This window comes from Seriola lalandi, unplaced genomic scaffold (assembly GCF_002814215.2).
Source record: "Seriola lalandi dorsalis isolate HSWRI2012SDOR001 ecotype SW California unplaced genomic scaffold, Sedor1 jcf7180002054314, whole genome shotgun sequence".
Taxonomy (NCBI): domain Eukaryota; kingdom Metazoa; phylum Chordata; class Actinopteri; order Carangiformes; family Carangidae; genus Seriola; species Seriola lalandi.
Genome location: NW_019524867.1, coordinates 397815 through 415150, shown reverse-complemented (window position 1 = coordinate 415150; position 17336 = coordinate 397815). Strand labels below are relative to the sequence as shown.

General features: G+C 40.2%; 1 protein-coding gene across 1 annotated transcript in view; it reads right to left on the bottom strand.

Annotated features, from left to right (window-relative positions):
* The window catches only part of furinb (furin (paired basic amino acid cleaving enzyme) b), a 74730-nt gene that overhangs the window by 23059 nt on the left and 34335 nt on the right, over positions 1-17336 (bottom strand). The window contains 3 exon segments of the mRNA XM_087174095.1: positions 9030-9106; positions 9262-9390; positions 11285-11380. Of these exon segments, the coding sequence (XP_087030221.1) occupies positions 9030-9106; positions 9262-9390; positions 11285-11380 (302 nt within the window).

Genomic DNA, 17336 nt, shown 5'->3' with positions numbered 1-17336 from the left:
CAAGAAGCAAAGGGGACAGAGTGAGGTAATGCTTTTATCTCGCCTCCTCAGGACAAGGCACCATATTTGGTCAAGTCATTGTCCTGTCATTTACTGGAGAATGTAAACATGTCACCCAACACAATCTCTCTGGACATGACGCAATGTAACCACAAACCAAACAGAGTCAGTACATGACACTGTACAATCTATTTATACATGCGGACACATCCAGCATTCATATACTGCAAAAATTGTATCATCTTATTGAAGGCGTCACTTCAATGTAGGATGAATTTTGATATAATCCTAACATCAGCCCTAAGCTAGGCCCTAATCTGAAAACTAGTCTTCGCTCTTACATTTAGAGCAGTAAATAAACATTAAAAAACTGGCTGTGGACGCCTTTGGATGGAATAGTATGCAGGTAGAAGAGCTAAAGTCTGATATTACTCTTTCATGCAGGTGGTACAGTAGATCAAAAGCTGGATATATACTAGACACAAGAGGTTAATGGAGTTCCACTGTATGTACCCATGGCGTGGGTGTTGGATTTCACCAGCTGATACACGATGGACGTCTCGTATTTGATCAGGCTGTATAATGCTTTGATTATGTTCTCCACAATGACTGTTTTCATTCTTTCATTTACTTTGCGATATGAGTGATGGTGGGAAGCTTTGCTGTGTGTCATTATACATAATATGAGACTATTTCCAAGCAGACGCTGTATTTATGCTCTCTCATTCATGGTGACAGGGAGCTGGGGCTGTAGGATGCAGAAGGTCTGCAGTGAAAATGGCTTTGCTAGATATGTGTTTCTGAAAAGGAGCAGATAACATCTAAACTATATCAGAATCTTTCTTCACCGTTCTCGTTTTGCTTTTACCCTCAACAATCTCTACTGACATCGGAAACTTGCAGGGGAACACAAACAACCCAGGCTGACTAACCACAGTTTTTGCTGTCTCTACATAGTACCTCTGCAGCCACAGTAGCCCCAGCGTGTACTTAAATTTTTGAGGAGGCTCAGGCCAGCTGTGGCAAAGCCTTTGGTGTAGTTAAATGAGTAACTCCATAATGCAGAAATTTAAATCCATCTTTAAAGGGTGTTCCACTCATGTATTATTGCTCTTCCAAAAAGTTGGGGGATTCACAAGAGACAGATTTAAAAAAAAACAAAAACAATCAATAGTCAAAATTAAATAGCAGAGGCTGAAGCACACTTTTACACTCTAGCAGCTCCGAAAACACCGGATCCGGCATTTCTTAACTCAAGTTTTATAATGTACACTCTGTGTAAAGTTTGAACTACTATTAGCCTTCAGCAAATGAGTAAGAAAAGCACATTATTTCTCCACACTGACATGGTATTCTCCCTCCCTATAGTACTTGAAACAGAAAGCTGTGTATCATAGCGTTGAGAACTTGTGTTTACAGATGGAGGGTGAATGCACAAAACACACACTCGTGTCGTGTTAGTGCTGTATAGAGAGCATTCAAATACGCATCGCCAAATGTGACTGATGTCTAACCCATGCTTGGTTAAACTGTAGGATCTGACACTTGGAATTGCTTTGTTGGTTTCTATCTGTTTTTAGAGGGACTGAAAAGGGTCCGTTCATTGGAGCTGCCAAAAGGATTAGGCTATTTTCTGCTCAGCTCAGCTCAGCTGTTGCCTCAGGCAGGTCTGTTCAAATGGTTACACTGGAGTGTGAAGTGGAGATCTCTTCATTCTGTGGCCGAACATAGCGGTGGGTGCTGCCTCCAGCCTCCTAAAGAAGATGATCAGATGTCTTTGTTTCAAAATCCAGATTTTAATGTCTAAATTTCTATACACTGAATAATTTTCTCATCTTTCTACTTAAAGTATTCTTACTTTGTGTCAACAATGATGACTGCTTAATCTATGATACAAGGGGCAGAAGGCAGGGAAACAGGGAAAAGTTGTCAGCCCATCATCAGGCAAATAAATACAGTAACTTTGATGAACTTTCATACCTCTAGGCAATTTAGAATCTCCAGTCCATCAGACTTGCAAGTCCTTATGTGGGAGGAAACTCACGCGGACAAGGAGGGAAAAAATCTAACTCTACAAAGAAGGGACCCAGAAATCGATGCCATATTTACTGTCAGGCAACACAGTAACAGCTGTGCTACTCTCTAAATAAAATATATTATTACTCTGCTATATAAAGCACTGTGGTAGGAGAGGAAATAAACTCTTTTTATGGGGCTATTGTGATTAAAGTGACCATTGCCCAATGATGAGGTATCTGAAAAGGATATAAATGAAAACGAGATGCAGAACCACTCAGTGTGGCTTAGTGAAAACAAGTCTGCCAAACAGTAAAGCATGTAAAGCATGTTATTATTTCACGTCATAAGAGAAATCAAAGTAAGCTGCTGGGACAAGGAACAAATGTCTCAACATCACCTCGCATGTCTAAACTGGACTGTCTTCACACGCTGCAGACTAAACTGCTTAAACATCCAATTCATCAGTATCCGGTCAGCTGGGTAGACTAATATTGTGTGACTCCAGGTGCTAGGTGATGTCTTGCCAAATGAGGTTCGGCTTAGAACTGCTGCTCCAATCACCATGGGCTATACTGTGTCAAAATGTTTAGAAAAAGACAGCTCCCAATCACACTGTCCTTTTCTCTGCCAAAAGTAATAGCAGGAAAACAGACAGAAAGCCTGAGGAGTCAGGTTTAAAAGCGAGGTCCCTGCCAACATCACCTCCGAAAAGTCTGCTGGCTGTCTGGAAAATAAACAAGCAATCCCCGCTGGAATAAACAAGACAAGGGGGAGCAGAATTACATTATTCAGGTTTGACAAAAGCTGGCTTTGTAAACAATAATTGATAAACTCGGTGTAAACAGTGAAAGACATTTATCTGCATCATGGGATGGCAGACTAAATAGAGAGAATATTTTTTGTGTGTGCAGTTTTCTTACTGTTTTCTTGTTTTCTTATTGTTCTTTTTCCATACACAGTTTTTCCACGCCGACAGTAAACTTAAGAGTCTGAGATTCTGTAAAAAATCGAACTTTCTTAAAACTGTCAAGGGTTGGGCTCAGAACGACGAATGATGTCTCATAATAGAGCTTACACAAGCTTCGCTTTCACTAAAGTGGGTTCAGTCTTTAACTATTTGCGTGTTTATCTACAGGGTAGAGTGTGTCTCCTACACTGGCTTCAGAAAGTGTACAGACCCCTTCACTTTTTGCACTTTAAATTGATTAAATGGAAATTTTTGCTCATCAATCTACACTCAACGATGCACAATGACAGAGGGAAAACATGATTTAAAATTTTTTTGTAAATTTTAAAATTCAATTTAGTACTTTGTAGAGGCCCCTTTGGAAGCAATCACAACTGTGAGTCTTCTTGGGTAAATCTCTACAAGCTCTGTACACCTGCGATTGAGCAGTTTATCCCGTTCTTTTTAGCAGATCCTCTCAAGCTCTGTTAGAATGGATGGGAAGTACCTGTGAACTGCCGTCTTCATGTCTCTCCACACTTTCTGTCGGGTTTAAGTCTAGGCTTTGGCGGGGCCACTCAAGGACAGTCAAATTTGTCCCTAAGCTTCCCCAGCGTTGTCTTGGCTGTATGCTTTAGGATCATTGTTATGCTGAAAGGTGAACTGTCGCCCCAGTCTGACATTGTGTGCACCACGGAGCAAGTTTTCTTCAAGGACCTCTCTGTATTTGGCTGCATTCACCCTTCCCTCAATTCTGTCTCCTTGTCCCTGCTGCTGAAAAGTCTCCACAGCATGATGCTGTCAGCACCACCACCATGCTTCACCCATAGGGATGGTAATAACCGGGTGATGAGCAGTGCGTGGTGTTCACCACACATAATATTTCGAGGTTCGCCCAGAGGGTTACATTTTTGTTTCCAAAGCAGAGAATCTTTTTCCTCATACTCTCAGAGAGCTTTAAATGCCGCTTGGGATCATATAAGCAGGCCGTCATATTTTCTTTACTCAAAGTGGCTTTCATCTAGCCACTCTACCATAAAGGGATCATTGATGCAGTTCTCTTGAGATGGTTGTTCTTCCGACAGTTTTTCCCATCTCTGCAGAGGACTTGTGAAGCTCTGTTACAGTTATTGTTTGGATATTGGTCATCTCCCAGACTACCGGAGTGCTGGAGGTACCACATCACTGTGAAGCACAACTTCACACAAAGCTTTGGAAATAGTTTTATACCTTTGCCCTGATATATTCCTCGCCACAATTTTAGAGTTCCTCAAACTACATGGTTTGGTTTCTGTCCTGACATGCAGTGTGAATTGTGGGAAACTTATACAGGTGTGGGCCTTTGTAAACTCTGTCCAATCAACGCAGTTTGCACACAAAGGGAATGAACACTTTCTAACTTTTGTAAATAAAAGATTTCAAAAATTTCTAATAGGGCCAGGTGATATGATATCTTTATCAGGATAAACATTTCCATATCACGTGATATTGATCATTTTTAATGACATATTTTTAATAAAGACCAGAAGAAAAGTAGTACACCACTGCATCATTTTATCACCCAGGCCTAATTTCTAAAAATATGTTTTCACTTTGTAGTTATGGATTATTGAGTACAGATTGATGGGCAAAATGGCAACTTTGTCAATTTCAAATGAGATCTACAACCCAAAAAGGGTGCAAAAAGTGAAGGGGTTTGAATACTCTCTGAAGCCACTGTACATGAAATAGAAGATGTTTTGCAATTCATTCACTCAAGTACTGCAATGACTAAAATGTCTGTTTGAACCACAGAGGAGAAAACATGTGACATAAGAGCATGAATGGAGATGCTTCAAGAATGCCAATTCTACACAATGCAACACTCTAAAATATGTCAGTGGCAATGTCAATGCGGTGCAGATGTGACCGGCTGTGTCAAACACTCCAACAAAGGCGCTACAGCAGACTATGCAGGAGGAAGCTGTCTCCTTTGATTTGTGCTCTCCTTCGGTCTGATTTGTCCTATATCACCCCCTTGACAACTCAGGTTTATTACCTCCACACAGACTTAGATATGCATGCAGCGTATGTACAGCAGGGGTGTGGATTTGCAGAGCTCAGGACGGGCTTTTTCATTTGCATTCACATACTTAAACAGGGTTCGTTTCAAGCTTCAGAAACCACTTGTCTGGCAGAGTTTGGGCAAGGACACAGTGCCCGCAGATAGCATTTAACCCCATTGCCATTTTCCTTTTTACTGGTGTTGCTGCTGGAATTTGAATTGGATTGGAGTTTTTTTTTCTGTCATTAAGTACACAAAATACTCCACAGTGACACCGGGTTGAAAAATGTTCCGGAACATGGTTTGTGTTGACAGTGCTTTAGTGTTAACAAAAACCATGTGTTGACAGGGAAGCACAGAAACATTTCAACTCCAGAGTCAGTTCCCTGTCACATTTTGATTTAAGCGATATAGCTGGATTAAGTAAGATGTAAAATCATGAGTTAATACCTCATCCGCCAGAAACCACAGATGTAAAGAAGAAGATCCTTACAAGAGAAGTGGATTGAGTACAGTTTTCAGAATAATTTCTTAATATTACTAATTTACCGTTTTTTTATGAAAGATTCTCCACAAATGTTTTACATTTCAGAGACAAATTAGAACATCGACAACTTGCTTAAGCTTTTGTTAATTCATAAACACGAAATAACAAAGTTTTCGAAAAGTACAACCTTACAAAAAAATTTAATTGGATTAAATATGTACTATACTAAAAGCCACCTTCTACTTCACCTCTTAATGATTGCAGGTCTTCCCCCAGCTATCTAATGCAGGGGATGCCTGCCCAACCTTGACTAATGTCATTAGAAATTTAGAATTTAATGAAATTAAACTAAAGATGTGTGTCTTCTGCAGTGACCGGTGCAGGTGCATTTGCCATTTTCCCTATGTGTCTTTCTGCTGAAAAAGCACTTTCCTAGTCAGAGAAACAAATATCCATGTGCCACCAAGGACGAACCAATTTCATAGGGCGGAGAAGCATGCAAACACTTTCCTTGGTCTTTCTCAATGCCATCATCCAGATTAGCCACCACACCTCTTCATTCATCCTTCCATCCTTGAGTTTAAGTCACTTTAGTATTCAGGTGCTGATGGATTGGTTTGGACTGAAGGACACTGGAGGCTGCGTAGCATGCCAGTCATTTTCTAATAAAGGTTGTCGCTAAGCAATCTTCCATCCTGGCATATGGATCTCAATTAATGGACCACTGTGAAAAGTTCTCAACAGGAGCTAATAGCTCTCCAGCAGGGGGTTAGAGGAACAGGGACAGTGTTTTGTGTGTGTGTGTGTGTGTGTGTGTGTGTGTGTGTGTGTGTGTGTGTGTGTGTGTGTTTGTGTGTGTGGCTATATATATTGGAGGAAGAGAGGGCGGAGAGTTTAATTGGCTGGTTATACATATATACATATATTAGAGCAAATTAAATACACCCACACCTCAGATCTTAAACACATAAAAATAAGTCAACTGAAAATCTGCACAGTGGTGTGTAGTTTTGATGTGTGATAAATATGATCCGGTGTGAATACAGTAGCCATTCCAGACACAGCATGGCAAGGTAATGATCCTTTATCCCTCCAAACACTCAATCAGTGTATCTCAGGAAAGTAAAAATATAACTGCTATTATATATTATATATTATGCATTACAATTGCAACATATATTACAATCTTTACATCAGTGATACCATTTTGCATCACATTTATTTAAATCTACAAAAAAATTAACAGGATGAATTATTTCTGATGACTAGGTGATAATTCAGGATTATTGTCTCAAATTTGATGACAAATTTTAGGGAAATCATGTCGTGATGACATGACATGAAATTATCACTCTACAAATTATGTTGCCCAAATTGATGGTTCTCAGTATGCTGTAATTCAGCATGAACAAAACTGATTATTAAGGTTTTGGTTTGATGTTTTTATATTTGGTTTCATATCTTGATATGTATGGATATGAAAAAATATCTGTATTGTCATTATCATGATTAATATCCTCATAATATTGCATAATATTGACCATATATTTAGAAATATATAGTGCGCCGATCTCCTGATAGGCTGTGGACAGGAAGTGAAATCAATCCTGATATCTTCCGCTCCAAACCCGATACATCCATATCACACTGACATAATGGAGGAGAAGTGGACAAAAGTAGAGAAAAAAACAAACAAACACTGCCATGATGGAGCACAAATGGATTACCCACTTGGCTTGACTTCAACCGGCCTTCAACTTAGCCTGCACCCACTTCAACAATATCTGCCAGAACTGCCAACTCAAGAGCAAAGAGCATCTCGATGGAAAGACCCGGAGATGAAAATTTAAAAATCAGCCTGGCGTGTCATCAGTGCAAATGAACTAGTTTTCATAGCTATGAAAAAACGCCTGCCTCCGACTCTCCTTTTCTTTTTGTTGTCCTATGAATATATTCATATAATCTCATTGTGTGGGGGTTGTGAGCATTACTCACTGTCGGTTTGTATTACTCTGTGGTGATTTACATAACTCATTGGATATAATTTGTCCACAGGTCACTCCAAACACCACAGCTGCACGCTCCAGACGCACAGACACACCCTTGCTTTTCATTCCATGCCCATAAATTGATCCAGTCCAAGATAATAGCTTTGGCAATTCCACTGACATGAGTAGTAGAGTGTGTGTGAGTGTGAATCTGTAGCACTCTTTGTTTTTATAATGTGTGTGTGTTAGTGCCTTTCTGAAGTAATAGTATGCTGCAGTTGGGGAGCTGAAGTGAACCAGAGGCAGGAGTAATCCCCTCCAGTAGTGCTTTGTTCCATCAGCAGGACAGAGTGGGATCTACTTTACACTGACAGAAAGGGCTGGGGTCGCTCTGCATGGCTGCTCCAGCTTTCGGCAAGGACAAGAAACAAGGCTTCTGCTCGAAAACCTGCTGACGCTAACCCCTTTCAGGATAAGTAAATACTGTAGATGAAATGATCATATTTCAGACGAGGACAGAGAAACAAACTACGCTATGTGCACAGCAGAAGCGGCTTAGTGAGATAAACATTGTGAAAGTTCAAATAAGTACGACTGTGCAGAAAGGATTCTATTTTCATACAATAGTTTCTACTATCTCATGAAAACTTGTTAAGCTTATTTAGCTTCTTTCTCGGACCAACTGCAAGTGGATGCTGCGCTTTGCAACCAAAATAAATAAGAAAAACAAACAAACAACTACAAAAAGACTTAGTGGCAGTCGTCCCAGAAAAGACAGAGATTTGAGACAAATCCTACTGTGCATTTCAGAGGCGGGATGTAGCTTCTCATCTGCTCCAGGGGGATCGGACTAAGGCAGAGGACCATAGCGTTTGGAGAAACAGGAAGAGGGGAGGGGATGAAGCTTTAGGATTTGCCCTCGCTTGTGCTTTAGTGTTCCACCATTAAATTGGGGCGAACATGTTTTAATGCGATCACCAAAGACCGGAAGGGAAGGGCATGAATCACTGACGGCAAGTAAACAAGTATTGTATTAGCAACAAATAAGAGCCAATGTAGCTGAGGGGCTGTACAGGCTGGACCTTGAATGCAGCTACAGCAGCTTGGCTTGTGTGCACAAGCAAGAAAAGAAAAAAAATGGGAACAATCTCTCATGACTGAGCAGAATGACTGCACCACTGCTTTCAAACTTTATATAATTGTTTTTTTAAAATGTAAATGCATCAGCCAAAAAGCACTGGAGCAAAAGCTGTATAAACTTGGTGCTTGCTCATCAGTGTCCATGCCCTGTCAACTGACGTTTATAGGAAGCTAGTCCTAGTCCAAAACAACAAGGAGATGGACAAGGGTTGTTTTTTAAAAGAGAAAATCCCGGTCCAAATTATTTCTCAGTATACGGATATATTTTCCCACGCTCGTGATGAAATGAATCATGTCCGCGTCTGTTTGCCAAATTACCATAGTGTTTGGAAGCCCATTCTAAAGCAGTTAAAATCAATTCCTAATCGCGGCATTGCCAGAGTGTTGCTTTTGCTGCTGAATTACCTGTTCTCATTTCGCTGCGTGTATCTTGGTTGGGGATCAGCGTCTCCATCATTAACGTCATAGCTGGCCTCAGGGTCCTAAGAGAGACATGAAAAGGGTCATGACACCAATCATGTCTCTTCAAACTCTCATTTTACCTCTGTAGTCATTTTTCTCTGCTAATTTTCTGTACCTGTGAATGCTGTTTACAAAAAAGGAAGCTACTTTCTACTACTATGTGTTTTTGACTTACATAATTGCTGATGAGATCAGGATGGTCCTTCTCAATGCCATCGTCCAGGATAGTCACCACGACACCTCTTCCCGTGTAGCCTTGAGCCCAGGCTACTTTGGTATTCAGGTCTTGATGTGTTGGGGTGGACTGGAAGAGACACAGGCCTTTTGTTCAGCTGTCAATCTGCTGTGACTGACACTTCCCACACAGCCCAACAGAAAAGGTCAGGGTGAGAACGGTCAGTCAAATCACCAGCAAAGGCTTTTTACCCTTGGCAAAACTTTACATTAAAAATGAAAACAGACAGGATATCAAAATAAAAACCAACGCAAGAGAAGGAAGATTAGAGCTGGTTCAGGAACACTTAAAATCCAATTTTAATGCATCACCCTGACATGTCAACCTCTTTAGTTTGAGCTGAACAGTGTGGGCATCCTACTGTAGTTACACTGTCGGAAAAAAAGACAGACAGGTCAGAAATCTTGATGGGAGCATTCGCCGCTCTCGCAGAAGAAATAACAGTGTGCAAGCTTTGAGAGGCGGGGAGGGAGACAAATAGGGGATACAGCGAGAGTGGTAAAGTGTGATTTGGATGAATAACGGAAAATTCATACTGCAAGAAGTGTGAAGAGATGTGCACGCTAGAGGTGAAAAGAGATGGTAAGAGATAAACACAGATGGATGGAGGACTGGGGAGACATCGTAGACAACCTCCTCTGCCCTCTCCTCCGTTTCCTGCTGATTTTTTTTTTTCCACAGGGCAAAACTCCTGTTCATGCACTTCTGTGTGGATGCCCGGCTGCTTAGATGATGAGCTCAAAATCATGGATGCTGTCTTTCAACTGGCACAGACACCATTCAATACAAATACTTTAAGTAACTTTTTTTCTACAGACTGATGGGGCTCCCGTACCCACATAAACCAATTAAACAAAAGGACTTTAAGTACCATAAATTGGTTGCACTACCAAGACTAAACTTCACTACTGGTGGCACATACCTTCAGCTAAACCATCTTTCTTTGATTTTAAAGCCAGAACTATGTAGAATTCTTTAAATTGGGAAAGAAAAAAGGGTTTAAGTCCTCAGACGATTAGAGGTCTAATGCTGAATGGCAGAGGTGGTTTCACAGCCTCTATTCACTGGTGATTTATTTCTGGGAGAGTCAATGTTGTCATTAATCCGGTGCGATGACAGAGGTTTTGTGCATATGAATAAGAAAAAAGGGAAGATTAGGGCAAATTAAAGCATCTCTGAGAAAAGCTGCGAATAACGAAACAGAAGTAGGGCCAGGACCGTTTGCTATCAATGTTTCACAGGTGATACAGTTCAGTTGTGGATCTGACCTGACATTTAATTTTATATTCAACCCAGCATCCTAACAGGCAGTGCATTATGCATTTGACTCAGGCAACCTTGTGTTGGTGGTGAAGCTGATGTAACTAAGGCCAACAGGATGATTACAAAAGACAGCATTTCAGTTTATACTTATCTGACTGATCATAAAGGAAGTAATATCATTGCGGTAATGAATACATTTTTATGAAAAAGAAAAAAAAGAATCAGGTGCCCTCTGAAAGTTCTGCAGCGCTGAGTATTGTACTGTTTAACCAGGGCTAAATAAGGAGGCCTTCAAGGTTTAATCAGAAATAATTGCAGAGCAGAAACTGAAAAAATGTCCAGGACAGCACTCTTCTGTTGACAAATCTGAATGCAGAAAAGGACATTCTCATTAGCCTCGAAATTTAAAGTGCCATTTTGAATGGAATACCAGAATATGAAATATCATTATATATTCAACTGGGCACCTAGTTAGATTGCTTTGTTGATACAACCAGCATGATTCAGCAAGCTGCAAGCTGCACCTTGTATACTATTTCAGAACTAATACACATTTTAAACACATTAACGGCTTGAAAGTCAAGATATTGAAAAGAACCCAGTGTTTTGAAAAAATGCCTCATTGCAGCAATTTTCATTATATAGCCATAATGACAGACTAATGAGGTGTAGGCTGTAAAGATCAGAGACAATCACCCACCAGGTACCACTGCTTAGGAAAATCAGGGTCTCTTGGGTCTTCAAACACATCTCTCTTCTTCCTTTTTCTTACCACTTGCTGCTCTGTCCACAATACCTGCGGTGCCCACACGTACATAAACACAGTACACACACACACACAGTACACACACACACACACACACACACACACACACACACACACACACACGCAGAGAAAAGCAGAGAGAAGCAGAGAGAATTCACAGTTAACACAGTTATCTTCACATGCTATTGTGTCATTACTAATGTTACAATTTCAGCAATTGTTGCAATGTCCCTCAGATTGTAGACGCGGAAAAACAAGGCCTCAGCTGTGTTCAAAAAGTAATAACTAGAAAGAGAGGCACAGATGTAAAGCAAATCTAATTTATTTCATTCTTGAGATGCAGAGGAAAAGTGGCTTCTGTACAGTGTGCCAGAGTAGGGGCCTTTGAAGTCCTGCAGGCTGCTGGGAGATGCGCAGGCTTGGTAGGGGTGGGTGACAGAAAAATGCTAATATCACACAGAGTTAATGTCATTTTATACTTTTGTTTCTGAAGTTGCAAAGTTGCAATTTTATCAAAAAACAAAACAAAAAACAATTCCACACATCCTTGCCAAAAGTAACACAATAGCTAATCATTTAATTCCTGTCAACTTGCCAGTTAAAATAACTCAGCTACAAAGCATTCTTCTGTTCACTTCTGCTTCATGCTTGTTTCTATGTATTCTGACAGGCATTTTGCTCAGTGCACATGACTGACAGTAGAAAGAATGGTTATAGACACCCACTGGGCTTCATATTTTCATTTATGGTTAAATATTTAAAACACACAACATACATATTATATGATTAAAACACTTTTTGAGCTTCTATTTCGTCATGTCACATCACTACACTTAAGGTTGCAGATAGCAGTGTCTTCTCCAGATGTAGCAACTGTCAATGACGGCACATCCCTCAGCAGACCCCTCACCATTCACTGCCAATCTGTGGCCACTGTCCAAATATACATTTGGCACATTTCACTATGTGTATTGATAACTGAGCATTTCATATCCAAGCTGTGAGACAAATCCGATAAAGGCTGGTATTTTTTCCCTTAACAGAGAAACCCCCCTGAGAACTGTGGTAAAAATAAATACTTCCACTTCCAAAACTGACACCTCACTGCTACTCATTAACAAAGGCAACATCTGGTTTATTAGTTGGATGAAAGCAAATCCAAATTTCTAATACCTGTGGTATTGCTTTAACAAACAACACACTTTTTTCTTATCAAACAATAGGCAACACAGCTATTCTTCATCCTTTGTAAATTAAGGAGTAACACATTCAAAATTATGTCTGAGAGCGAACTTGGAATGAACTAATACTGTAGCACAGGGAATTTGCATAGTAGAAAACACTTATCTTCTGCAGCAGTTTAAGCAAATGTTGTTGTGCATTATTATTGTCAGTGACAAATGCATTCTTTGCAGAATTTTTGCTGAAGGTGAAAAAGCTTAAACTGGTCCCACTCTTGTATCACTCAAGTGAAACGTGCCTAAACTTGTGAGTTTTCTTCACAGCCCGGCAGATCCTCATAGTACAACTTGTTATTCAAGTATTTCAGTCCTTTTCAATAGTTTTTTCCTTCTTGTTTGTTACTGTGAGGGTTGTTTCTGGTGGAGAGGCGTCTCTACTCGCTTGATTTCATGATTACATGCTCTTGAAAAGCGTGTGATCTGAATGGCAAACGAATGAGAGTGAAAACGTTCAGTGCAGCTACGGACTGCGGTGTTGCTCCAACCCTGGTAGAAAACCTACCCGCAGAGAATGAAGCCATTACTTCATACAAGTGACTAGAGACTAATTAACATTTATCTCATTTCATTACATTTAGAATTGCACATGACTGACCTCACTGCACTGCTGCCCACTGCACGTCACATTATTATCAGAACGAAATGACAAGCGATACACGAGCAGGGTGATGATCTGGATGCAGCCATTTACTATAAGATATTTAGTGTTTCATTTATAAAGTCAATTAATGCAAATGATTAAACACTGGCACATTCAACTCACAGATGACTCATATTATCATCAAGAAAACTGACATTAAATATAATTAATGTAATGTAATGTAATCAAGTGAGTGATGGAGGACTAATTAGAGCACAGAGAAATAAGGACCACCCTGAGGTCTGGGACAAGGACAAACAATGAGCGGCATACAAAACCAGACAAAGAAGCAATCATGAGACAACAGGGGGATCTCCACATGGGCTGGGTCTGTAATCCACTTGAGCAATAAACTATTTGTTCCATCTCTCCCACAACGTCCTGAGGGCTTTCCTGTCTGATGACTGAAGAAAAGCCATGCTGGTGTTGTCTGTAACACAGAGGGACTGGTAGAGAGACAGCATGCGCTTTGATCTATAAATCTGCCCCACCACAGTTTATTAAGAAAGAAGATGTAGTAAAGGATAAGTTTGGTGATATTCTTTTTTTTTTTCGTTATTATCAACAAATCCCATGAAAAGAACAAAAAAAAATCAACAATGAATTGATATATAATGATGTACATGGGCACTGTAGATTATTCTGAGTTGATCCCACATATACTGCTGCTGTATTGTTATTCAGTGGTTCCCAACCTGGGGATCAGGACCCTCCCAAGGGGTTCCTAGATAAATCTGAGGGACTGAGTCACAGAATATTCTTTTAATCTTTGATTGTTTTTTCTTTTCTGAATTGCTGGATAATTGTATAACTCTTAAATTTTATGACCTCTAAAAATCAGCTCAAACAGAGGGAAGGATAATTCTCTCTGCTGATGATAGCCCTCAACAAATACATTATTTCTTCCCGTCAGTACTGTGACTCTTCATTTCACATCTTCAGTAGGAAGCAGTGGGGTCAGGGCTGAGTGCCACAGACAAGCTGGGTAAGTCAGAAAGTACAGAGAAACAAACTCGGTTTAGGTCTTTTCATGCGGTTTGTTAACAACAACACAGGTATAGAATATCGCACTGTACTGCCTCATGCAGCCCCAAGAAACACATTTCACTCTGTGAGAGAGAGAGAGAGAGAGAGACGTAGTAGTCCCTCTGAAAACACAGCATGCAGTAAGCTGCCTTGCACTGCGGTGTGTACAAAAAAACAGTAGCAGCCACCCCAAAACAAATCGATTCTTTCCCTCATGGAGAAGGTGTGGGGTGTGGAGAGCAGATGACAAACAGCCCTCGCAAGCATAATGTTAAAAGCTTATGCAGCTGCCAATGTCATCTTGCCACTGTGTGATTATTCAAAAGGGATGGTGATAAGCGGCATGTTAGCATGACAGAGCAGAGGAAAAGAGACAATGGAGGTAATGTTAGAGACAGCAGCTGGATTACAGAGAGGAAACACTATAACAAGCTCAAAGCTTAGCACTGACTAATCCAAATCCAACCATTATGTTTTCATTGCCTTTTAAATGTGTTTTCTTTGAAGCAGGTGAAGCAGAACCTTTTCTTTCCCCTTTACCAGGGATCACATGGACTCACAAACACATATGAATATACAAATCCACATAAATAAACACACATACACACAAACCCACTCACTTATCATGTGGTGTTTTTTGGCAGTGGCCATGCTTTGCCTCAGGTTTGGTCTGTTTCTGGTTGTGTGGGTTGGGAAGTAACCTAGGGACAAACTCGATGCCCTGAATAGCTGTGGGTTCAAGTGCTGTGTTAACTCGAACTACTGACCTTCTGACTGAGATGAACCTGTGAGATGGAATCTTTCTGTCAAAAAATGTCTTCATATTAGATAAGGCTTTATCTCTCTGGCTCTGTTGTTACTGCTGCAGCTTTAAATCCAAGATGCCTTCACTCTCATTTGGTACTGCCAAACAGCATATACAGTATGAACGGAGCAGGGTAAACTCCACTTTCCATCTTCCAGATTAATGGTGGTCCTTGCCAGCAACTTATTAGGAGCACATCGACTTTCGATTGACTGTCCTGCTGTTTTGCCAACAGTTTTGCATTTTGTCCCTCACAAGTCTAAAATCCAGTATTGCACACCACGAAATCCTCCTCAGTAACACAGATGAAATCCTTACCTCTTTAACTGCCCATAGTAAATCTCATTTGCTGTTGATTTTGGAGATCTCAGAATAAATCTCATAACAATCTGAATGCCAAAGCCCTCCCCCTGCTCCCATGCAGACACCTCTGAACCCATATTCTCTCAGAGCCTTGTTAACATCCATTTAGGCTGACCCCCTGACACCACTGGCCTCAGTGAATTTCACCATATCTCACTAATGATGTCTTGGAGCCTCAGCGCTTGTCAGACCACATCATACCTCTTCTCAGCCACCTCGACTTGTTCTCTGTAAAAGCTAGAGAGTAGTCCTTGCTACAGATGCCCCAAGTCTGTTCTCACGTCGTAACTGTCCCCTTTTTAGCACCAGTCAGGTACCTCTTAAGATACGTTTAAATAGCAGCAATTACCACTGCTGCCTCCAGTACTTCCAGTGGAAATGTGGCAGCAGCATGTTGCTGAGTTAGGTGGCAGCAGCAGTGAAAGAGAGGGTGGCTACCGCACTTGTAACAAATGGCTATTCACATCAATGGGCAAAATCTTAAGTGTGAAGGAGAGGCTGGATTCCAACTAAAAAAGACCAAAGGATCAAACTTGAGATGTTACCTGACTGTTACAGCTTTCAGGCACGCTATCAACATTATGGAGGGAAGATTCAAAGGGGGAGTTCATGCAAATCCCGAACAAATGTTTTTTCACTGTTAGGCATCTTACCATGTAAATAGATTTGGTTTTATTATATATTAAGTTTTTTTTTACCACTGAGAATTCACACACCACAGGTGAATACCATTTTGTTTTCAGCACTTGTAGCATCAAAAATATTTTACAGAAAAACAGAGGCAATATCTCTTTTCAGAAACAATGTTCCACAGTTCTCACTGTCAGCAGAACTATTTTCTACGTTGTTTGCTAGATAAGAAAGAAATCCATTCACAGTGAGCTTTGTCAAGTATCCCCGTTTTTGTTACTCTGACTTCTGTGGCATTTTTACACACTCAGATCGAAGTAACATTTCCTTCCTCAGCTAAGGTGTGAATAAAAGCAGCTAAGTTCACAAACATCCACAATGGTCTTGACAATCTTCAGTCTTAAACATGTAGCATAATAACCTTTATGTTTGTAAACCCCATACACAAACCAAAGGTGTATAAAGTTAATTTGAAAAGCGTATTCTCTACAAAATCTTTTCTGTGCATTGCTGATTAGATAATTCAGCCCAGATAATGTGAGCTTCTGACAGTGATTAAAATAACATTTTTCGTACAGGCCTGTTTTATTAGCAAATCCCCTGTTGTCTTTACAAGACAGCATTGTAATAATGTACAAATGTCACATCTAATGACCATTTTGTATGCACGAGGAAATGCTTTGTTTAAAAGATGATATCTAGCTCTTACTTGAGGATTATTTTTGTTAGAGTGCGAGGTGGCTCAGGTTGATGTGCTTTGATCTAGAGGCTGCTGCATTGTTCAGCTGTAAAAAATTCAAGAGCGATGTCTATAATATAAATGTAATAATCGGTCCGAAGAGTGTTAAAATTATCCAAAAAATGTGTTCCTAGCCTGTTCATGAACTTCACTGTGCAAAGAAAACCCAAGGACTTCTGTCAATACAGAAAAAGGTTATTCATGAAGGCAGAGAACAGTCAAGTAGTGCTTTAGCCCACCTCCATTCTTTCTCCTCTGGTTTCCACTGTCATTTTTAAAATCATTCCCTATGAGAAAAAAGGCAGGTTTTTTATCAAATTTGAAAAAAGTTTAATTCTCTTTGGATTGAGAAATAAAATCAATACAAGATGTGGAAACAGTGCAAACATAATATTATAGTATAGTGAACTGTAGAACTGGCATTGTGAGATTGCTTATCTCTAAATCCCTAGTAAGAAAAAAAAAGAAGAAAAAGCTTACTTCCACAGCATGGAGCTGCCAACATAGTGGCATTTCCATGCTGACTCAACTACACCTGGTAT